General features: G+C 37.3%; 1 protein-coding gene across 1 annotated transcript; it reads right to left on the reverse strand.

The window, feature by feature from the left end:
- Positions 1–4605: 4605 nt before the first annotated feature.
- Positions 4606–9191, reverse strand: CIMIP1 (ciliary microtubule inner protein 1; the record flags this gene model as incomplete). Its single annotated transcript, XM_082325686.1, has 4 exons — positions 4606–4761; positions 7182–7280; positions 8338–8419; positions 9130–9191. The coding sequence occupies 4 exons, from the start codon at positions 9189–9191 to the stop codon at positions 4606–4608; spliced, it is 399 nt and encodes a 132-aa protein (XP_082181812.1).
- Between the last annotated feature and the right edge of the window lie 16292 nt (positions 9192–25483).

A 25483-nucleotide genomic window follows, 5' to 3' on the forward strand; every position in this document is an offset into this window, starting at 1 on the left:
ACCCTTAAGGAAATAAATCCACCACTGAGGCATACAGGAAAGAGCATTCTTTTAATCTCTTTGAACTGTTCTCCGTGTAACAGAGCAAGTCTTGAGACGTGTGTGAGCAGCCCGCAACCCTAAGGTCAACATTATCTCCAATTCACCTGACAAAAATAACGACCCTTTCCAGTGTTTTGTTTCACTGGTGCAACATGAATCAGATTTGCGTTGTTTTCACAAAGTTTCTGGGTTTGTTTTGAATTTATTTCTCAACACTGCTGATCTTTTCCATGTATGATAGAACAGACTGAAGGGGCAATGTTTTGTTCACTGGCAACCGGATCAGTTTCACAGCACAACGGTATCATTTTCCAGTACAGTTAAATTTATTACACTATGGTCCTATGAAATGGTTTGACATGCTTTCAACTAGTTAAATAACAATTTGTTGGGATGTGAAAACCACAGGAGTCAGGAAGAAGGTAATAGTCTGCGAGTGGGCCTTAGCTGTCTTGCTACGCTAACACTTAGGGTTTCAAGGGCAGCTAAATACAACATGTTTAGGAACCTAATGCAAAAGCGACTGGGTTGGGCTTCACATGGGAGTAGAAATTTCTGTTCTGGTTGCCAATGACTATGTTACACTAGTGTTTGTCGCTTTGGGACTTTGTAGAATGTGGAAGAAACCACAAAGAATCCTCCACTAAAGGGGGAAATGATGTGTGTGAATGAGGAGCCTTAAGTCTCTGAAAAGAAAAAAAAAAAATCTACCTCCTGTTTTCTAAGGCAAATGATCTCAGAATTAAAGTTACTTCAGGCTAACAGAGTAGCCAATAGCAGGAACTGGAGACAGTTATTTTTGCACAAACTTAGGACTGCAGTGGGTATCCATTAAGACAGTCACAGCATGTAACTTTGTAGAAATGTCTCATGCAGAATAGTGATTAGATTTATTCTCTAAGCAGCCACCTTTTACATTAGCTAGATCAATTGGCTATGCACATGCTGTGGTTGCTTTTCATTTTGCTTCTTTCAAAATGTACAGCAACACTTGTATGGTGACTGCAATTTGAGTAGTGCTACTTATTCAGAATCACCATTTCGCTATCATCTAATCAAAAATTTTTATTCTCTGATGCAAAATGCATTTTAAATAAACAACCATCTTTCACCTCTGAGCTCCTGGTAAAATATCTTATCTTAATGAAATTATAAAAAGGAAGTGTCAGTTCTATGCTAGTTCTGACAGCACAGAAAAGAACACACTGTGAAGGAAAATGCACGAGGTTTTTGTCACCCAATTTTGTTGTTTATAAAGCAAGTGCTTATGAGAAAGATAGTTCTGATTTCATAGCCCTTCAACTTAAATACAACTGTCATTTAAGCCTCCACTATTATTTCATCACACACGCAGGGAAGTATATGGAGGCACACATCCATGGTGGCAAAAGATGTATGGCTGACCTGTTTTCATGTCTTGCTGTGGTGACTGTGTATCAAATACAGTAAAATTTTTGCATATGCAATTCTGAAAGCATCATCCACAGTTCCTCTTTAAAATAAGCCTGCTACCAAAGAACGAGTTAGTCTGAAAACAACAGTCAAAAGACAAGATGCCTTCAGTCTTCTAAAAAATTTTGGTCAACTGAAGAGGAATTGATATGCATACCACTTGGCTAACGTGAACCTTAGACCACCAAAAGCTTTACGAAACACTACACCAAATGAAATTTAGATCGAAGCATAGAAGACATCTAAATACACTTGCATCTTGTTTTCAAATTCTGGTTAAAAATAAACTGCATAACTTTTTATATATGTTTAGAAACATCCCATTCTGCTCTGACTTGCACAGAAGCACAGGTCTAAGACTTTCATATAGGCTTAAAACTGTGTTGACTTTTGCTGCATTTTTGAATTGATTTACTTTTGTTTTGTGCACTGACTTTACTAACACTGTCTTGACCTTGGAGATGGTGTGATATTTTACGGTGTGCAGTGACATTTATGTGGCCAACTTGGCTCCAATAAATAGGTTAATTTCCGAAAATTAAATGCTAGGTTTGAAACATTACAAGGCAATTTAATAATTCTGTATCAGCCTTTTGGATTCACAACTGGGGCAGCTGACTGGGCAGTCCTTTGTCAGCTGCAAATCCACAACTTCTACACAATTTTTTTCAGGTATAAAGGGTCAAACTAAAAGTGTTAGGAAAAGAAATAGTCAGGTTTATAGTTTCACATATTCTTGAACACCAAAACCCCAAATACATGGATCGATTAACAACTGAAAGATTTATGCTAGAGGAATGAGTTCAAATTTTAGACAATACTCTTTACACATCCCAAATTAGGCTATATCAAACTATGTCCTGAAGTAAAGGTACCTTAAATGATGGAAAGTATAATAAAAAAACCTTACTGTTAGTAGAGAGTTAATATTCAGACACTGGGAATAAGATTCAGAAATGTCCAACTGTAGATGCTGGACAAAGAATTTATTTTGGTTTTCAAAATAAAACCATGACTCATATGGATTTGGATTTCACTTCATATAAACATCTACTGGATATTAGGTGCCAGCTTTGGTTTTTTAATACAACATTTTCTAAAAAACAGTGGTCTTGAAACCCCTTTTATTGGGCCTGAATACATGTAATTTTGTTGCTACTAAATTACATACTAATCTTTACTATACCCGTTTATGTAAATCAGACACGAATAAGAGGATCTATACGTGACCTGAAGAATAAGAACCATGGGATTAAAATAAATAGAGATATAAACCTAGCAATGACAAGAAAGCACACTGATTTAAAATATTGTTCTTACAATTATCTTGTTTGTTCGAAGAACAGTTTACACGTTATAGTTAGTAGCTAAACTGCAATTTAGCTTAAATTTCCAGAGTCTGATTCCAAGTTATTCTTTAATAACTTGGTTTTTAAGTAATGTCTCTGAAGTTACTTCTGCCATGTCTTCTCATTCTTGGGTAATCTTTCCAAAGGATATGAGTCACTTCTCCATTATTTGTAAAGAATATGGAAAAAGTAAAATATTATTATTTTGTGGGCATTTGGAACTGGATGTAAAAAAAAAAATAGGTGGGATGTTGATCATTGTGAGTCATTTCTTGGGAAGAAGGAAAGAACAAACACTAGCTGCTGACCTACGGCTATGAAAGCCAAGGACTTACTGCTGACTCAAGAAGTAGACACTGATAGCTGCAGAATACAAAGGAGATTTTGCAGCAGGATTAAAGCGGCAAGTCTTTCCTCTTTAAGTAATAAGGAGTTATGAAGAACTGCCTGTGTTGATTTCTTGGAGGCTGTTATTTTTTAAACAATCTTCAAGTTTAAACACATTAGCCAATTAGAACAATATCCTGCAAATAGTTGCTACAACTAAATGAGTCTCCTTCTGAATTTCCAAAAGTCCTGGCAAATCTTCAGGTAGGTAATGAAATGCAAGACTGAACTCCATAGCACTGAGGTACCTACACCAGTAACTCCCAGTGCAGTCCCTTACTGTTTCTGAGTCTTTCACCAGTCCTGGTTGGTATAAATATTGGTATAAACAAAACTGAAGCAACATAAATACTTCGTAACACATCTGCATTCTGATCAACTCATTGGAAAAAACCTATTTTGATACCAAAACTGATTTTTGAAAGTGACTTCATTTTGCTAAATGGCCTTTGTATGCTTTATTTATACCAATCAAGCAGTTGCACGGGGAACTACTCAATTACTTATGTGTGTAACTACACAAACCACCTGTAAATCACGCACAACACAGAACACAGTGCATTTAATAATTATGACTTAACTATACTTATGATTTGCCTGTTTTTTTCAAGCTGCAGTGGACACACTATGATGAAGCCTGATGATTATCTTTTCTGCAGGTGTTTTTTGTTTGTTTGTTGGTTTGTTGTGGTTTGTTTTTTTAATGAGGAAATCTTCTTTCCAAATGTAAGGATGCAGTTCCATGGCAGCTCGAGCCAATTTAAGTCATGCCTGCTACTCTTCTTATCCCCTTTCTGTACAAAAGAGATGTCTTTGTGCTAGGAGAGGCACCTGAGCAACTCAATAGTGAGCCAGTTGAGTGTGCTGATTGAAAACTAGTTCTAAACACAGATTCCAATACTGGTAAGTGATTAATTGGGACTGAGCAGCAGGGTAGGGGTAGGATTGTCAGGAACATGGCAGTCTGTATTTATGTTTGAAAAAACTGCTGTGAAACTGAGTCTGAATGGAGGCTTTCATGGAGAAACAATTATAAAAATGTGCTCTGTCATTACAAAGTAAGTTTTTTAAAGACTTCCAATAAATATTTTAAAATCACAGTCTTACTAATGCTAATAAAAGTAGTACCTGCTCTGTGATCTTTATATGACTTTATTCATTGAACCAGTGTTAACAGCTTGGATGCCATAGATTTCAAAAAAATCAGTAACAAGTAAAATGCTACATTAAAATGTTTGCACTTTACCAAAAATGACTGTGGATGTTTACATAAATAGTTTTTAAAGCATAAATGTTTAAGAGTCCAACAGTCCACTATAGAATGTTAACTCAGGGATGCAAACGGATCTATGTGCCTAACTGTTATTTCTTAACGTCAGTCAGAGGGCTCACATGGCCACTTCAGTTCCTTATAAAAGGTACCTTTGCAGCTTTGGATTTGGAAACCACGTTCAAGTTCCAACCCTGGAACAGCAGATCTCCAGCCAATAAATCCCTGGGTAGTCTTAGGTACTGGAGGAGATGGAATCACCTAAAATAAAAGTAACATGTAGAATTCAATGATTAAAAGGTTTTTGATTGTAATCCTCTTTTGTGCTGTAGTGTGGATGGAAATGAGAACTTGTCAAAAACAGTGGTTTTAAATGCAATTTGATGAATTAATATCCTGAACACACATTGAAATTAATAGAAGGAAACAAGAACTCCGAAAGATAGCTCAGTTGCATGCAACTTTGATTATAATACAGGATATTCTATAATTTAAAAAGTCATTAGAATAATTTAGGTCCTATTCTATAGCAAGGCACAGGGAAAGAGAGAAGTAAAATGGCCAAATTCCAATGAAGTAACTACCTTTCATTTACTACCCTTCAAAAAAAAAAAAATCTTTTAGTGCTTAAATTGGTATGTGTAACAGGAGATAAAAAAGCAAAGTTATTGTTTAGTAGCATATGTTAGCATACTTTCTTTTTTTTAAGTTTTGCTCAATACCTTTCTAAGGGCTTTACTGGCTTTACATAATTAGGAAAAGAATTTTATCTTCAGCTTTAGCTTTTTTCCTTACAGAATAATAATAATTTCTGTAACTAAAAAACTAGTTAACTTCTCTAAACAGGAGAAATAATAGCATTTTATACTTGCTGTAATGTATTTGGTAGCAATGCAGCTACAGAATAATAGTTTTGTGGCCAAATGTTAAAGATATTACTGACCAAGCTGGCTTTTGCATCAAGAACTACTTATTCATTCCACCTTCTTTCTGCTGTAAAATATGGATAAGCATCAAGTTAATCTGCAACTAATCTAGCTAAAAAGGAAACAAAACAAAAGTCAACAGCCTCTGTTCACTGACTGCTGTGCTTACTTTGGCTGAATCATCTCAATTGGGCACGTTATATCATTTTAGCATCTGGGGACTTAGCAGAGAAATACACAGCAAGAGAACAATGTTTCAGTTCTCTTGCCAGAGTTGCTTCACTTTGTTCTTTGGCCAAGATTAGAAAATGTTTATGATATTTAGGTGGAGCAGTTCCTCTGAAAAGATAATTTTTATGGCCAAAAGTGCCACCCACTGAGCAGGATAATGAAGGAAATCATGTCCCACTTACGATCTGGGGGAAGGGACTATGAAGAAGCAATTATTAATTTAACCTAGAGAGAAGAACAGATATGATGACTGTTACCATGACGGTAAATGTGCCGGGAGACACATAGTTCTGAATAAGGACTTAAGAAACTTCACTCTGAATATGTAGAGGGTGACCTAAATCACAGCTAACCCTTATCTTCCTTAGCAAATAAAGATTCTGAGGTGAAATTGAAACTATGATTCTTGTTTCAGTATGCACCAGGCTATGCATGCTACTTCTGCAGCTGATAACTGTCAGCGTGATTTGTTAACACACATACACCCTCACTGTGCTGAAGCAGAGGCAAACTTGACTGAAAATGGAGGCTTGAGACAAAACTGAAGAACAAGTAACACTAATGGCAGAAATGCTGCCATTTCATTTCTCTGCCACACTCAGCACTAGCTGTTATTTTTTGTTTCAATTTAATCTCAGTAAAAGCTTTTAGTACTTCCTCACCTTATCTCCCCACCCTTGGAATCCTTTGAAAGAAAGCTAGTTCAGCAAGTAGGAATTTCCAATCATCTCTTTTGTTTCCTTAATCTTCTCTAAGTGGACTAACCTTCCTTTTTGTTACCATATTCTGCTTCCCCTTTTATGAATATGTTCCTCTCCCAATGTCACTGATTTAGCTGCCTGTATAGTTATGCTATTCATTGGTGATTCTGACACTGTATATTTATAAATCAAACCATCAGTCACATTCAACTCTCATTTCCAGCTGTCTGACAACTTTTAGACTCTGAATATGTGAATATAAATCATATAATATAAAATCAAATAGTTATGAATTGGCTCATTAGCACTGGCTTCCCCTGGCTAATCTAATTTGTGCCACTGAAGAGGACAGTGGCATTGTCTCTGCCAAAAAGACAACTGTCTTAAATCTAGAAAAATGACAGCATCTTAACCAATAGTTAAAACCGAGAGTTAAGGTTATGATAAGCCTTGAAGTAAGACATGTATATGTATATTTGAGCAATGAATAGTCAGCAGTCGTAAACGGCTCTGTGAGCACTCCTCTGTACTAAGCTGTACAGTTGAGTGTTCTGTTACTAGATGTCACAAAGGAGTGCATGGGGGAGGTGCTTTACAGAAAGATGATTATGTACAGTGAAAGCTCTGTGAACTAACAACCATATCCAAAGGGCAATTCCTTGTCTTAAATGAATGCTTTTAAAGCATTGCTCGGGTTGCAAATACAATTTACTTTGACCTTTAGTTAAAGGCCCACCTCTACAAGACAACTGATTTTTAGAGCTTGTGTGGTTTCTTAAGACAGATATTGCTGTATTGCAATTTTAAAACGTAATTTTCTAACCTTAATGTATTTTTCCACAGGTGTCACAGGTCGAACCTGAAGATGTTCTGGAAGCTGTATCTTGGGCTTTGTATTTTCTTTCTTTTCATCTTCAATCAACTAAAACCAAAACATCAACATTAAAAATTGGACTCTTTATCTTTTGAAATGTGCTGTAATATCTGATATCTACACCATTCCCCTCATTGTTGCATCTGAACTCCCTGTTCTTTCCATCTAAAACAGGACTACTTACTGTAGTGCTTTGGAAATTATTGTAATGTACTTTTTGGTTTCAGAAAGTGATGTAATTCTGAATTTCAGATGAAAGGCTAAATATTGCTGAGTGATTCCAACTCTCTTAACTACATCACTGGTCCAAAAAGGGCTAGAAATACATCTTATATGACCACAAAACAAAGATTAATAAAGGCTAAATACACAAGTTCACCAATAGTGACAATGCATAGTTCATCAACTTTTCAGCTGTGGATCTATTAGTACTGTGCAAAGGTGGTATGCATGACCGACCATAGTTATCAACGATGGATGTTGAAGCCTAGAGGACCAAAGTTTTTGAAGGTGCTAACTTAGATGCCTACAGGAATCTTCAAAAAATCCTAGAACAGATTAAGTACTTCTAGCCCCATGGAAAGTACATTTATAAATATTCAGGGGCTGCATCAATCCGTTCTTTAGCAACGAAATACTGTGAGTCCAAATGTAACATTACGTGCTACTATATTCTCATATCTAAACATCACTGAGAATAGACATCTCTCCAAATATTTTCATTTGTTGTAAATTCCCCCACTGAAAATTTAATTAGCTAGAACCTTTTCCCCTTGATTTTTAAACTACCATATGGATAGACAAAGGGGAAATATTTTCCTGTCAGTGTGCATCTAGTACTTGTTAACGCTATTGGGAGTCATGTTTCTCAAGAGAAATATATCAGAATATGCATAGCATATAAATTACCACTTGCCATATTTTATTCAGAGGAAAACTGGAACTTTGAACCCATCTTAAAAGTAGTGCACTTGTTACCTCGGAACCTAGCTTAGTAAAGCATACTCAGTACTTTTCTGGTCTTCTGTGATCTCGTAATTTTGTGTCCAGATAAATTTGTGTACAAGTAAATTTCATATGTTGCTTCTATGCCATTCAATTTTACCTCCTCAGGAGGTGTTTTCAAGAATCCCCATTTGTGAGACCATCTTCTTGCAGCTTCTAGTTCACTTTCAATGTATTTTTTCCTGAAACAGAGAAGTATTTAAGATGACTTTGAAAGCTTTCATAAAAAAAAAAAAAACGAAACACAAACCCAACAGCAGTTACAAAGCAGAAGCATGAATCTGTAGACCTTTACCTGAAAACAGCAAGTTAACAATTGTCTGACTTGGAGGTAATGGGGAAATATTTTCTGTAGGTTGGAAATGAAACAGTAGGTGTGAATGCACTTCCTTGCAAATTATGTTTATGTTAGGAATCGGATGAGGTCAAATTTGCTACGACACATTTTTTGAAAAACTTGAAAAGTAAGCACCGATCTCCTTTCGCACATACTTGCACTTAGTGTTGACTGACGAAGTGACCCTGTGCCCCGGCCCCGCTCCCCGTTCCTCAGCCCCGGAGGGAGGATGGAGACGCTGGAGGCCATGGGCAGCGCTGGCTGCCTCGGGCCTGTCACCCACTGCCCCGCCTGTCCAACTCAGGGCTATGCCACTTGAGGGTCCTAAAAACCTCGGGCTTTTTGCAGATGGCAGGCTTCTGCGTGAGCACACACGCTTTACAAACACAGATGAAGCGAACATACGAACAAATTCCTTCAGCCTCCGCCCGCCTGAAAGCGGGCGCTGAGCGCGGAGCTGTCGGGGGAGGCTGCCTTGGGCGGGAGGGGAAGGAGGCGGCCGGAGAGAAGCAGGCCCGGGGCCGTCGGCTGCGAGGGGAGGGCTGGGGCCGTTACCAGCAGTTGTCCCGCGCTACGAAGTTGCAGGGCTGCGCCAGGTCGGTGCGCCGGTGCGCCATGGCCCCGGCGGGCAGCGGCGGCCTGCGCCGCGGGCGAGCGCCGGGCCGGGCCCTCGCAGCTCGGGCGTCGCCGGGCGACGGCAGCGGCGGCGGTTACCGCGGGGCGGGAAGGACAGTCGAGGCTCTCCTGCGCTCCCTGAGGCGATGGCCGGCTCTGGCGGCGGCCCCTTCGCTTCCGTGTCCTTTGTCGTCCCCCACACTGGCGAGTAACCCTCCTGGAGTGATACCGTAACCGTGTCCCTCAGGTGAAAGGCTAAAAATGCCCCTTCTGTGTTTTCTTCGGGGCCCTCGGGAAACCAGGGAAAGGGCACTTGATGTTGTCGGTAGTTTTTTGAGGGGTGGCTTTGAGTGTTTGTTATTTTAAAATGTTATTCAGTAGGAAAACCTGTTTGGATTAAGCTGATGAAAAGCTGTTACCTTGCTTGAGGAGTTAGCTGTATCTCGGAGGAAGAGGTCTTGTCTAAACTCTATAATTTACTGATTAGCTAGGCTCAGCAGAAAACAAATAGTTGGACACCTTTCTGGATACTGAGTTGTAAGAGTCTATTTTAAACCTGGGCAAGGGAGTTGTTAAACAGCTAAAAACTTGCAGTATTTTTAATTGTAATGGACATGAAAGGCGGTTGAAGGATGCTGGGTTTTTTTTATTTTGATAAGAATCAGCTTGCTAACATGTCCAAAGCTGAGACTGTTTGTGCTATGGTGGGTGTTTGCTTCTGTTTCCTAGTTTTTTAACCTTCTATCTCTGGTTCCAAGTCCTCTTGATACACAGCAAAATTATCTTTTGGTAATTGTAGTGGGCAATAACGTTGGTCTTGTGACATACAGTGTCTTTCTGATCTCCTTCTGGTAGACGTTCTTTACAAACTACGTGCTAATATTAGAAGTTCTCAGAAAGACCTCAACATACTTTATGGGTTATATGTGAGAACCCAAAAGATATTTACAGCTTGTAAAAAGTTCACTGTATTCCAATATATTAATATTTTTGGCTCTCCATCAGTTTTTTTTGTAATTTTATTTTCTTGCAGTTGCCTTATAAAACACTTCAACAATTAATGTAGCCAACTGGCTCTTTGCCCTTATAGGTTTAAATAGTTCCCTGACCTTTTTCTTTTTGTCTGGAAAATGGCTTGTGCAAACACACTGTAAATAGTTAATGTGACTTTTTCACACTATTGGACAGTTATTATCCTTATTATAAAATAAATGCAGAAAGGTTTTGACCTAAGCTGAGTGGTTTATAGGTAGTGTGTTTGAATGCTTAATTGCCAGCTTTTTATTTGTTTTTTTTTGTTTTTTTTTTTTTTTATAGAGTGAAGGATCTAAAGGCCTTAAATATTTGAGTGTGAGAAGACTGTATACACATTTATTAGTCATTTTAGAAGTACTAAGAACCTCTATTTGAGTAAGAGGGGGAAAAAAAAAAAACCTTCTGTAGTCCTAAAATAGCAATTAATACTGTTCTTCTGGGTCTCTAAAAATCATTAAACTATCAGCAAATAGAATATTTCACTTACATGTCATTGCTTCATTCTGTAATTGATAATTAGACTAGCAATTAAATCAGCTGGGTCTCCTATCACACCCATAAATGCTTACTCATTGTCCTACTTAATTAACTCCTGCTGCTTAGTCACATTTATCTCAGGAGCACTCTTATTACAGCCTTGATGCTTTCTGTGAAAAAAGTCATTTGTTAATGAAAACAATCAAATTCATAGTTTACTATGTGTCAGGATTTAAACTGCAGTAGCACTTGTCAAGAGAGAATGAAACTTCTTATACTACCATTGTGAAAATAAGACTTCATAATGTTTGGTCTTTTGCTTTTTGTACTTAATTGAATTATTTTTCAGATGAGGGAATGCAGTAAATGAGTACTTAGTTTTAGGCCTTACTAGGTTCTTCTGAGCACAGGACAATTAGAATTGCACTTGCACTATGAGAAAATAAGTGCAATAGGCTTTTAATGAGCTAATAACTATACTGAATGACTCAGGGATACAGGTCTGTTGAGATTCAAAAGTAATTTGCTGGAAGTCTGGATCATGTAGCTACATACAGCAGCATTTGTCATCACGTGAGAAATGTGAAGTAGATACTACATCATTCAAGATACATGTTTAAATCGAATCAAGTCTAAATACTTGGTCCTTCCAAGCAACATTCAGATCTTCTTAAGATGGGTAAATTCTAACCTGGATATGGCCATAAATGCTAAAATCCTAGTGCTAATGCTTCCTGTCCTCTTCCAATTAGGAATTATCCAATTATTCAGGTGCTCAGTAGTGCTGCTGTTGATCAAGTGGCCATTCTTCGAGAACTCACAACTGCTCTTCAGGATTTTACATCCTGTATATAACTTGAGAGTTGCAGATTAGTATCTTGAGTTTCAGATATCCTTTCACCTGCATAAGGCATCACCCTGAAAGTAGTTTCAGTCTTGTTTTTTTACGGACTGTGTACTCCCATCTCCCAGCAGATAGTAGAAGTGGTTGCAGTGCTATGTTCTGACAAGGGCTGGGGTACTGATATGGATTAAAACTAACCAAGTGGAAATCAAGATGCTTTAACTCAAATAACAGTTTTCTGTGTAGCTGCACAGATGCTTCCACCAGCACATGATGGGGCAATGCACAAGGGTTTGGAGGAGGGCAGTGCTGGATGATAATGCTAGGTCTGAGTTTTTACAAAGCTACAGCCTTAGGATGTTGTGTTGACACAAATATAGGTGGTACCACTCTGTGAATAGGTCAGGGAACCAAACTGACTTAAATAGACTCTGCAGAAAGAGAAAGTCAGATCACTGTTTTAATCTGTTTCACAGAACAGTTCCACAAGCAATTGTGGTTCTGCAATCAAGGCAGCAGACAGAATGGAGACAGGAAAAGGTGATGCGTTAGCTGAAATGAACAACCCAGGGTAGGTGGATATCTTAAACCTCTACTGCTGCAAAAGACTTCGTATAATGCAATGATGGCTTTGTTGACGTCATTCACGGTCTTCAAGATTTGAGTTAATTTTTGGTTTCTGGGCATCTCGTGTCTACCCTAATGTGAAATTGTTAAGGCTTTTTATATTGCTTATTTATGGAGAAAAGTGTCCAGGTTAGCACACAATAGCTTTCTGTGTGATAATCTTTGAAATTATTTGAAAGGAACAAACCTGTTCTCCTTTGGGCTCTATGTAAGTGTTTGTAAGTGCTGTTCATGAGCATCTCCACTCCCACTGAATATGCTGAGATTTGATTCTAGATGATACTTGTGCCTAAGTGCTAAAGATGCAGGTATAAAATACCTTCTGCTTTACAATACTCTAAACCAGCTATTCTGTAATTTTCAGCTTCAGTTACAAGGCCAGACCTAGATCATGCCCCTAATTCCAGCATTATGTTATCAACTACACAGGTTTTATTGCACTTAATGTTCTTGCCAGTAGACACTAGTGTCTTCTGCCTTTCGTCAGAGAATGGGTAGGAAAATTAAAGAAAAAGTTTATTTTTTATTATAAAGGGTATTTTGAGTGTTTTTATACTTGCTGGTTCTTAGGCCATAAACAGAAATTATTATTTTAAATTATTCATCACAGAATCACAATGAGATCTAAATCCTTGATCTCTTTATGAGAAGCTATGCGTTGTTAATAATGGACATTTACACATGCCCTCCCCCCCGCCCAAGACCAGGTGAGAATCCTCTCTGAGAAGTATGGGATGATGCAAAATAATCCTATGATGTAAAATAATTCCTATTTTACGGCCCTATGTACGTGCAAGGTAAATGTAGGCAGAACTGGCTTGGGGCACTACAGCACGTAATGCTGTGGCTGGGCAGGACGTTTCCCTGAGAAACTGATCTGCTTGGCTGGACTTAGGGGAGGCCTCGGCCACGAAAGGTGTGTCAGCTTTCGGTAGACTCAGGTGTGTAGCAGCACAAAAGTGCTTGGGAGACTCTTCATCCAACTCTGTTCTCATCCCGTGTTATAACAGTGTACTTTATCATAAACTGCAGTAACTGTTACAGTCAATGGGAAAGCAACAACGCAAACGAAAAAGTATGACTGTTTTTCACTTTTGTGATCTAAAAGCGTCCAAGTTGAGAAGCATTTGTCACTGAATGAAGCTTTGAATTGTGTATTTGTTTTCTGAATACTTTTGAAGCAAGCTAGCAACTGTAAAGATCTGGTATAACAGAAATACATTTTCTTATGAAGAGATGGGCATTATAGCTAGTAATTCTTTCTTCATGGGAACAGCTATAGCACAGGGGGCCGTGCAACTTCTATTGCATTGTGTCCTGCTGGGACAGATGTTTGTAAATGCTGTTTTCTATCGGAGAAGTTCAGACAGTGCAATGTACTACATGTGCTGTGAATAGCACATGCTAGTGATTTGGGGAATTGTCCCAGAGCTGTGTTGCTAACTAGTATGTGACCAATAAGTTCCATACATTCCTGCTGTGCTGCAGCTTTTGTGGGATGTCTGGCGGCTCTGTAGAGACAACTGTCAGTGCTCTGACTAGTCAGTTGGATGGCTGGAAAAGTAGAACAAATGCTCTGCACTGATGGGAGATAATAGCAGTGAGGCAGAGGAGAATGCTAATGTCCTGAAGGAAACCCACAGTGGTGCATGCCAGTCTATGTTTTGTTTCTGAAGGCCTGCACTTCACACTCTAAGCACTGCTATCTTTGCATCTAAAAACTTGAAAAGCAGCTTCATTATTTTCTTTCAGCTACACTGAGCTTGCTTCTTCCCCTCCAATGTCAGCAATGTCAGAACCTTTGAAAATGAAGTTGTTTGCTGAGGTGTTTATATATGCAGTTGTGTATCTATGCTTATGCTCTTGCATTGAAAATGTTTACCAAAAATATTAATTAGCACTGGCAGTTCTGTGCTTGCTGCCCCATGGTTTGCAATATTAAGTGTGGAAGTCTAATAGACGAGATTGTAAACATAACTTCAGTGTCTTTTGCTAATGCTTCTAAATAACATTTCAGATGCAGGCAGCTTGAGTGGTAGACTGCTTTGTTATGATTACTGTGATTTAAGTAAACAAAGTCCTATTGACACTATAGACTCTGGCTTCATTCCAAAAAAACCTGCTAAAGTCTATCACATCAAGAATATGTTAATTAGAGTTCCTGAATTTCCATTTATGAAAGGAACCCAATGTCCTGGTTAGAACCATTATATTTTGTAGCAAAATTTAGAACTGTCATCTTATTGTGGCTGTAATTATCCAATGACTTTTGAACAGTGGCACGTCTGCTTTTCCAACAATAAAATGTTTTCTTTTCTCTCCAGAAAACTGCACTAACAGCTACAGCTTTATGCAGATTTCTGTGCTTGAAAGGCATGAACAATCTTAATTGAATTTAGGTACCATTCAATAATTCCTGGAGTTTTATTTGGTTTTGAGCAGATGCATTGCTTTTTGTTCAAACTAAGGATTTACATGAGAGACTTCTTCACATTATACCTGATGGATACACTTATATTTGTATTGTACCTGGTGGAATAAGTATACATGCCCTCCAAATAAAGTTATTTCTGCTAGTGACATGGAGAGCTTTGTCGCTTTCAAATTAGAGGACATGTTTGCATTAAAAGTGTTCATTAATAGGCCTTGTCTCTGAGCACTATGCCACAGCTCCAGTTGCAGAGAGCCTGCAGAATGCTGCCTTACTGCAATTTCAAAACCCATGGAATATGACCACCACTTCTAGCTTGGTGAGTGTAAAAATTTATTGTAAATGCCTATGTGCAACACTTAACCAGAATTCTCCCCCTCATACATGCTGGAGTACCTAGGCACAATATGAATTAGAGCTGAAGGAAAAAGACATAATTTTGAATTTTGTTGCATCATATAAACTGAAATCAAACTCTTCATGGTCTTTGAAAGTATTTTTTGTTTCAATACAGTGCATGTTTCTAATCAGAAAGAGCCGCCTTTTTTCCTTTTGCATGAAAGGCAGGGGGTCTAGGACATTTTAATAGCTTTCATATCCTATTCTGCAAATATATTATTGCAGCACAATAGTTTCTTTGCATGAGAATTGCTTAAATGATTCAAAATGGATTGAAAAATATATTTCAAGTTTTAATTTTATGCACAGAACATTAATGAGCAGTGCCCCTTAGAGACTTGCTGTCAGTTTAACATATTCACAATAATCTCAACACAGATGTTATTCCATCTAAATCCTTTTAGAGGGAAGAAACTAGTAATTTTTCCTTGGAGAACAGCAGAAAATATGTTATTGTTGAAATTACAGTTTGATCCCAGAATGCTATGTAAAATACCATTGCTAGGAAGAATAAGTAGCACATTGTTTCTGAAGTAAAATACATGTGAAACTTTTTTGAGCCTCCCGTAAATTTTAAAACAAGTGAACGTTTTGTTAGTCCCATGCCATTTTGCTTCCCTTGAGGGTGATTGTAGGCAATGATGGATATCAGCATCTAATTGTATTCTAATTTAAGAGGGTATTTGTTATTAGTTCAGATTTCTCTATTTGCAGCTGTAATGTGATGAAGTTATTGTCTTTCAGATACATTTCCCTGTGCATTCTCTGAGCACATGCATTAAACTACTTGCTAGGAAGAAATTACATACTTACAATAACAGTTTTTGTTGGAAAATAGTTAACGTACTCTTTCTATTTTGTGTTCTGTGATATGCCCATGTTTTGTTTTTTCTACTTGGTGCATTCATGTTGTACTCTGCTTGCTCTTATATTTATTTTGAAATATCTTTTTTTTTTTTTTTTTTTTTTGTATTAGACTAGTCTTACCCGAGTACACACAGCTTTGACAGTGAAGTTATGTTGATGCTATAAAAATGGTAAGGTTGTAAATACATTGTAAATATGTTGCTCAATATTGGAAGAACTCTTTCCATTCCACTTAATCTTCACCAAGGTTGATGTTCAGTGGAGAAGCTGTAACTAGTGCCCTGTATAGACCCCAGCCATATGTAAATGGTGCATAGGTAATGTGAAAGAGCATATTTAGGAAAGTGTTGGATGACTCAAAGCAATGGTTCTGCAATTTTCCCAGGTTCTAAGAACTCTTCTGGGACTGCATAAATACAAGAATACTACTTCTAGTTGTTGATAGTGGAGTACATATAGTGCATCATGAGTTCTGTGCAGAAATAGCTGGTTAGAATAAATCCCATCAGATCTTTCAGAAGTTTTTTGGAGGAGGAGGGGAGTGAAAGATCAGCATGCTGTTCATCCATTACAAAAAGCAGAAGGAGAATTACCAGTTCCAGTCAAAGAATTGTTCCAACCCCTTCTTGGGAAAGGACTGCAGCTCCCACAGCCATTTTGTGGGGACTGTTGACAGTAATAAAAGTTGCAGTTATGCAACACATAAAGTGAGATCTCAGTTTCAAGGCTGAAGTCTATTTTATGAGCCTTGATGCACAAAATGGCAGGGGATGATGACTTGCTGAAACTTCAGGATAGTGCAATGGAATATCCTTTATGAAAAGATGTTTATTTTGCAAAACCAGATATCTTGATGTGAAATAGCTGTTCATTTCTCCACTTTGCTGTTAAGAATGCTAAAGGAAAAATGACTGTTATTATGATGATATAAAATAGCTACAAAAATGTAAGCAAACAAAAAAAGTCAGATAAAATTTCTAAACACAACTGCTGGGTTTAAATACAATATATGTTATTTAAAGTTAACAATGAACCAGAATCCAATTCAAATATAAAGGTAATTTATATAATACTACCACTACATTTTTCAAACTACTAATGCATTTTTGTTTGAACTTGTAAATGTAAAATTTTGACATGTATTTAAATGTTAATAGAAACCTGTTCTAGATAGGCAAATATAAAATATTCTTTTGCATTTTTAAAGAAGGAGCAACACAATAATTTGCCTACTCTTGTAGCAGATTGGTTTAAGTGTGTATTAATGAGAGTAAAAGTAGCATCACTTGCTTTGGGCTCACTTTATAGTGCTTGGTAGATTTGCCCCTGTTGGTCACACTTACTTCATCTTTTGTTTACATGAATTTGTGTGGTTGAAAAGATTTGTACATCTTAGATGGGAATGAATGAAGTACATGGAACTTCAGGATATATAGTAAATATTTCTAAACAAATACGAAGATACTTCTACTCTTTAAATCTTTTTTTTTTGTATCAATGAAATCTATAAAAATTCCCAGAAATCCTTAAAATTGTTTCTTTTAAGAGAAGGAGATAGTTTTTTAAAAAAGAAAAAACAACAAAGAAGTCATAAGAAGTGGAAAATGGCAAACACTGGAATATTTTTCTCTCTTTCTTAATGACCTCTCAGTAAATAATTTTAAAACTATCAACAAAACATGCTTACATAATTACTGGCATTATTGAAAACACAAGTAATTAGGAAGCTGTAATCAGAAAGAAAATAAAACACCAACTGGATGTATATTCAACATTTCCAGTAGAAAAGTATTAAAATGATATCTTGGCATTCAGAAGAATCTTAAGACTACTGATAAAATGTTTTTCCAGTACTTGTCTATAGATTATGAATACAATTAATTTATTGCAAGTGTGAGGAAAGCTCAATTATTTCTAGGAGCATTCTACGCTGCTTTTCTATTAACACCTACAATAGCTAGGTACTGGCTAGATCTCTTTCTTTACCAGCCCAGTCTGATAGCTGTGGAGTTGCACTGAGGTAACAGCAGAACAAGAAGTTCAAGACGTTTACTGCAGTGAAGTTGATTCTATGTTCAGGCAGTGAAATGTGTGCAGAGATTAAGTTAGAATGACATACTGTATTTACTGAGCTGCTGTTTGAGAACGGTGAAGGCTTGGGATTTTGGATCTGTTAACGCACTGTGATGAAATAAACATCAATGCAGAATGCTTTACTCCTTATGGAATTCACTAAAAATGGAGTCAAAATCATCACTCACTGGCGAATTCACCAGTGAGACAGATCCAGCTTTCAGTAACAGCTGGACAACTTCTGTAGGTGTTCATGGGTATGACTAGTGTGACTTTTGCTAGGTTTGATAATGTTACGTTAAAACTTTCAGGTACGTTGGAAGACTGAATATGTTGTAAGTGACAAAATTACATCAGTAAGCATAGAAATAATTCTAACATGCAAGGTTTCCTTTATATCTTTGTTTCTGTAGGCAGATCACAATCTTATGTAAAATTTGTGACTTGCAAGAAGAGTTCAAGCTCCTGGGGCCTCCTGATCATGCCTGTTGTTCTCAGTGTGGTTTAAATAAATCTGTAAGTTTTCTGGCTTTTGACCGTACTGGGAGAGCAATGGCAGGGTCTTGCAAATACCACTGATGATACCAGAATGAAACATCATGTTTAGTAAATGATATGGGTCTCATCTCCCTTTTTTCTTGCTGGCTTTCATTAATCAGTGAACAGTTCTGATGTCTTCCATCCTTCCTGGAATTCTAGTGATTCTGAAAGATATTTTGCTGCTCTCGTACCATTTATATTTGCTTCATGCCTGCGAGATTTATTTGTGCTGACAGCAGCTAGTAATGCTGTCTGAAGGACAGAGGTTTTGGCATGTCCAGAACTGTGCTGAGACATCTTGATTTCTGGGGCAGGATATGAAATTGCTCCCCTGCTGAAAGGTGGGCCCCAGACAGGAAGGGTCTGGTTTTGGCACTGCAGTGGCATAAGGCTGAAGTCTTACACTGGGTCCATTTCTCATGTTGATGCATGCTCGTCTGCCACTTGGCAAACACTTCTCAATCTGTCCTGTTTCAATTTTTGCGTATGTCGTTGTTCCATATGTTGACTTAATCTAAATCTTCCTTAAAAAAATGTACCTTTTAACTTATTACAGGAACTAAAAAGCCTATAGATTTGATAGACTAATTGAGAGTAATTTCTCTACCATGAAGTCATTGAGCCTATTTTATGAAATTAAAACACGTTGGTTCTAGCTTCTAAATATATAAAGCATTCTTTTAAAGTGACCATCATTTTCATTGTTCTAATAATATGAGTTTAGGTAGCCAGTCTTATGCTGTGTTTTTAGTTTACACAATAAAAAGCCTTATATAGATTCAGTCTGATATAGAAAGTTCAAACCTAATCACCTGCAGAATGTAAACCCCTATAGTCTGTAACGAGGGAATATTTATCCTGGGTAGAGTGCCTCTATGAGACCCCCATACTGCCTGAGTTCATCTTGATTTATGTAGGACTAAGCAACCTTTTGGCCTTGTGCTAACCTTTTCAGGCAGCAAACTAAGGACCTAAGACAAAATGTAACACTATATATTGCTGTCTGTGGAACTGCCGGAGATGTTTCATCCTATGGAATTAAAATGTAATCCGTTGGCTAAATTTTAAATGTAACCTCCAGAGGGTTTCTGAACTGCTAAAAAAAGACCATGGAACCAAATGAATCAGCTTGTGTGTAATACAGAAGTAGGAATTGCCTGTACGCTGCTGTATTACATTGCTTGTCTTTGCTTCTTCCTCATCAGATTCTGAGCCAGAGTGTAGCTTCAAGAAGTAAAGCTGGTATCTGGTTTGTTTCAGCACATCTTAACCACTTCTGTTGGCATTTTTATGACATTACATAAATTTAAATTTTACAATATATATGCTTATGAAATAAAGTGTTTCTTTGTCTATCCACTAATAAACTTAGTGAATTCTTTTGGTCTGGGGGCAGGGCATAGTTTGAGTGGCTTAAACGATGGGAAAGAAAATAGATAAATCATTAATAATATTAAGGGGAAAAGCTATCAGTTATAGCAGGCTCAGTTTATACTCCCAAAAGAAAGCATTGGAAGCAAAATTGTATTTAAATTCCTTTGGAAAATGGTCAATTGTCCCTGTGCTGTGAGGTCTTCCCAGAGAGAAGACTAATGCCTTATGCTGAGAAGGCAGTAAATTTTTACACTGTTTTGGTCCCTGATACTGAAAGGTGATTTCCTCTGTGCCGAAGGAAAATGTTTTCCCTCTCGTGGTAAAAATGTCCAAGTCATTTTCTCACAGCTAGCCACAACTTTAGTAGCTCTGCAAGGTCAGCTTCCTGAAATCTTCTGTTTTCCCCTCTAACCACTACAGCTATGTCTGAATCTCTCTACTACTAAGCTGGAAGGGATTCTACTGCTTCTAATACATGGATGAATACTTGTATTAAGGAGAGAGATGCTTGCAGAAATAATAATTATAACTTCTTCACTATGTACTTTTAAGCTTACTGTCTAGAAAAAGTTTAGTCTCATGGGAAGACGTTTCCTTCAAAAGCACGATGATTTTATTTGTCATTACTCAAGGAAACGAAAAAGCCCTTTCTAGCTATGTGAAATGGCCATGTACATCTCAAAAAATGCTGCCGTGTTTCTGCATTGTGCAAAGTAGAGGGTGATTTTAGCAATTATTGTTAGCTCTGTACCTTACTGCTGATAACGCTGTCTGCGATCATCTATGGAATGACGTACTGTGAAAGATGCTTCTCTTTTCAAAGAATGTTCTCGATATTAATGTCTGGAAAGCTCTTAGGATAAGCCCCTGCCTGGAGAATGAAATTCAGTTCCTCAATAGAATACAAAACCCTGCCTGGAGAATGAAATTCTGTTCCTCTGTAGAATACAAAGAGAAAGAAATGCATTCAGCAGCAATCTGTTTTTTTAATAGTAGCTGTGGGAGGTCATGGGATTTAAAATATTGACACTGTCATACTTACAAAATACGATGAACCTAGACATACTTAGTTGCATTCAGAAGGCTCAATATTTAGACATATGCTCTATAGGTAATGTTGCCATAGTGAAGAATGGTTGTACAGTGATTGTAGTAGAAAAAATAATGTGTAAATCCATTTAGTATTGATATTGGGAAAATAGAGGATGTTGGTATTGAATTTAGGTTAGGATTTTGCTGCTTTTGTTTATCCTGAAAGTAGAAAGTATTTTTTTCTTTACAAATTTGGAAAAAGGTTTATTGTTATCCATTACTTTATTTGAGGTTTGGCAGCTTGCTTTGATCAGATTTGCTGCTCCTTATGTAAACTGCACCTTTAAACATAACCTGAACAGGTCCTTTCCTGTAAGGAAAATGAGTGTTTAACTAGGTGCTGTAACAAGATACATGCAATAAAAAGGCAAATGATGAAGCATCTCAATGTAGCTATAAACTTTGGGTTAATAGATCTTTGACTAACCCAAGTTATGACATACAATTTGACACATAGTATCCCAATTCAATGAAAACCTCTTTCAGTAGCATATTAAATAGTACCCACTCATGCAGGCGTTCACATTAAAGTAATTATGGGGGAGGGATGAATTATAAGAACAGAAAGAAAGTTTACTCTTCCTCTTTATAGTGAAAACAAATGTGTTTTTCTCCAGAATCTGCCAAGCCTGTGTTTTAATCATTTAACAGATGGAGTTGGCACATGTGAACCTGGAAGATGCATCTGTCTGATTTTTCCAGTCTGAGGATTTTTTAACTGCATTAATGGCACAGACGATGGTAAAATATCACCTCCCCAGGCTGCTTTGCTCTCCTAACACATAATGTCTTTTAAGGAAAAAAAAGTGATAGGAGACTGGGGTGAGGAAAAGGCCAGAGAAATGAGGATTTGAAAAGTTTAATATTTTCTGTCTTCACTGCATTAGGCTTTTAAGCCTTTCACTTTGCATTTCATGTGTGTATGGTGTGGAAACAGAAATTCCATGCAGGCAGCATTATCTGTGATCTTGGGGTTCTGTTAATTAATTGCTCTAAATAAACACCATTTAAATAAGGAGACTAATAACCACTAGTGTTTTGTCCTTTGTAATTTAAATGACTGACTGTCAAATTTCCAATTTGATTATTTTACTTTTTTTCTTCGTTCTTGCAAAGCTTCTCCTCATGTATAACTTCAGATTTAGCAGTCTCATTTAGTCACTTGTACTGTTCATTCAAGCAGGCATGAAGATGCTTAAGGGTTTTAACTGTTTGGAATGAGGGCCCTAATTTGAATTTCTTTATTTTAGAGTGGAAGCCTTAGCACTCTCCTGGACTTTCTGCTGAAACCAATGATATGACTACCTGTGTAAAGATCCTGAAGACTATAGCGCATAGGAGTGAACTAAATTACAGGCTCATTATACTTCTGCAGATATCTCTATAAGAAGGTCCCTCTTCTAAGGGAAGTATTGTCAGATCGGTACTTACTCATGTAAGCTATCCAGCAGGTTGCACTAACACTACAGATAAGCGCTTCCTAGGATATGGAAGGGCTCCTCATTCTGTTTCTAAACAAAAATGTTGTGATAGAGTGAAATTAATATGCAGCGGGCTGTGAACCGTCCAGTACTTGCTTTAACAGCACCATACTTTCTGGTTCACTTCAGCTTTACCTCACTACTGCTGAGAAAGGAGAAGATATAAAGAGGAACTACTCTCATTGTTAATGAAATTAGCACAGATTTTCTGTGCAACATACTGAAAAGTTTTAAAATGACAATGAAAAGGGCAGCAAAACTATTGCAAATGCTCTAGAGTTTTTTTTTTGCTGGAGGAAAAGGTCTAGTCATACAGCTGTACATCAGAAATGACTGCATAGTCACGTGCTTCACTGACGTGTGGAATCATAGATAGATACACAGATAACACAATAGGATTTACTAATTGGTCTAATGAGAGATAGTACCTCTGTCTATGAACTTTGCCTTGCCAATGTTGTTAGATGATTATGGATAAAAGAACAATACCAAAAACGTACAGTTACATGTGTTTGCACTTCAGAAAATGCATTTGAAGTTGACACAGATGCCCCACCTGCGCTTCCTGGTAAAATGTGAACTCTGATCACATGAGGGAGGTGGAGCCTTATGGTTCAACAGCTGCCTTGTCTGCTTTCTTCCATCTTCCATCTCTGTAGTACTCCAGTCTTGATGCCACAGACCTGTTTGAGACTGTTAAATTATTGAGACATATTTTTAAGTAAACTTATTTGTTGAAACTCCTTCTCCATTTCCTGGTATTTTGTATAGTTTACATTGCCTAGTTTTATGTGTCTAAAAATGAGATATGTAGATGAAATGAACTATCAGTACATTCCACTTGCTGTAGGCTATCAACCTTCATAGGATTCACCACTCTTTGGAGGTGCCTGTTTCATTTGACAACAACTGCTTAGGCAACCAGCTTCAAATAAATTCATAACTTCTGGTTGAAGCTAGGTGCACTTAACGCTACTTTTTCTATCTGTCATGGAAAGTAAGTACATAAATTAGGAGGGTTTCAAAATGCCCTCGCACAGTTATAAAAAAAGACTTGAGCCAGTGCAGAATCAAACACACTTATTTCAAGAGTCTTATCCTGATTCATGTAGATAGAAACAGAATGAGTCTCTTCATTTTTAGTAAGTCAGAGGGCAGCGCTAAGAAACTTCTTTCTTCAAAAGCACTTGAATCCTGGAAAGAAGGTTCTGTAAACCTAGGACACTGAAAATATCATTGCATTAACCATAGCAAGTCTCACTAGAACTGTTTGTTTTCTTAATGCCCTTTTGTATTTTAACAAATGGTTGTAATAATTTTCTTCACAGTTTTAAGGTTTGATTAATTGGTTCATTGTGTTCTTTCTTGAGAAGAAAACGTGTTTCTGATATCCCTTGGTATGAGTGACATATGGGTTCTAGCTGAAATGATAGAATGTCCTTTAATTTAGCAAAACAAAAATATGCTTGGCACTCTGTTCTTCTTTGCTACTATTCCAGCCAAATTTCATTTTCAAGAGTGATGTGGCTTTTTTTGTCATTGGCTATGGTGACAGTACTTCATCTGGATGAGATTCTTCATGCTTATGAGGTGCGGTCCACAGGGTACTAGCAATAATGAGAAATACGACACTTTTCTTGCACTGCTCTCTTCTGCCAAAGTTTTTAATGTTGCAGCTCAAGTCAGCCAACAAGTAGAAAAGGATGGAAATACCTGAAAACATGAAAATACCCTAAATTGAATGAGTTCTTTCCTTCCTTTCTATGTTTTTCTTTCAAGTTTTCTGGTAGGTATTTTTCTTTTAAAAATTCTGGGGTTGATTCCAAATGATGATTCCAAAGTGCTTACACATGCTTTATGTGAGAAGGCATCCACTGAGACCATCCATTTCAAAACAAAACCTTCTCTCAACACATTGAACCCCATGGTACTCTTCGGTTTGTGTCATGCTAACTGTTTATTCTTTTTGTGCTTGTCAGAGCACTATCAATTATGGGTGAACATTTTAGGAATTTTTTTGAATGGCATGTACATTTTATGTCTCCAACAAATTCCAAATTGCAAGTGTGTTGTAAGTTCAGGAATTTTTATTAACTTTTAATTCCTTCTTCCATTATTTTTTTCTGGGCAATGATAGGTAGCATGCTTTATTCATTCACATTGATGGTAGAAAGGAAAAATGTCCCTTCTCCTTAAAGGTGATGCTCACTCAAAGTCCATTCCCTACCAAGCTAGCTGTAACCACTCCAACTCTGGTAACAGTTGCAGTGCTGGTTACTGAACAGGCCTATCTTCATAGGCACTGGGCATTTTGATCTACTCTAGTATTGTCTCCATTATGATATTAAAGAACTAAAAAGCATGTGAATATAACTGACTTGCTGAGCAGTCTTTTTTCTTATTGTCAAGACTCCATTTGAAAGGCTAGGTATACCGAAAACACTGAATTTATAGGACAGCATGAAAGAACAGATACAAATATGAGAAATTTTTGATGAACAACTTCCAGATAAATGCCACAGAATGAAAACATTACAGAACGTGGAATTTTGCTACTAATTCCATTGTCCATGGAAGTCAATGAGACTTCCTATTGATAAATCCGTAATCACCTGCATCTTAGATAGTAGATCAACTGTAGCTTTCTACTGTGTAACTGAGATGAATTCCATCCTTCAGAGAAAAGAATTTCTCCATTATTGAGGGATGTTCTCATTTAAAAATATTAACCGCATCATGCAAGCAAAATATAGACTGTATGCATTTCATGTCCAGTCTAAGAAACATGGAGTTAAAAACTGCATAGAATACAGTTGGCTGCTTCCTAACTCTAAATTGTCTTGTTTGGAACTTTAAGTGTGACATGAGAACGCCTGCAAGCTGTTGTGCTCAATGTCATTAATTCCTAGAAAATAAATGGAAGCTAATATTGAATGTACCATAAAACAAAAAAAATCGTGAGGACATTTTTATACTGGCAGTCATGATTATTGGTAGTTCTGACCATTAAAACTTCTTTGCATGTTTTTTCCTCTACCTGTGTCCTGTATAAGG

Source organism: Platalea leucorodia (assembly GCF_965183815.1).
Source record: "Platalea leucorodia genome assembly, chromosome: 13".
NCBI lineage: Eukaryota > Metazoa > Chordata > Aves > Pelecaniformes > Threskiornithidae > Platalea > Platalea leucorodia.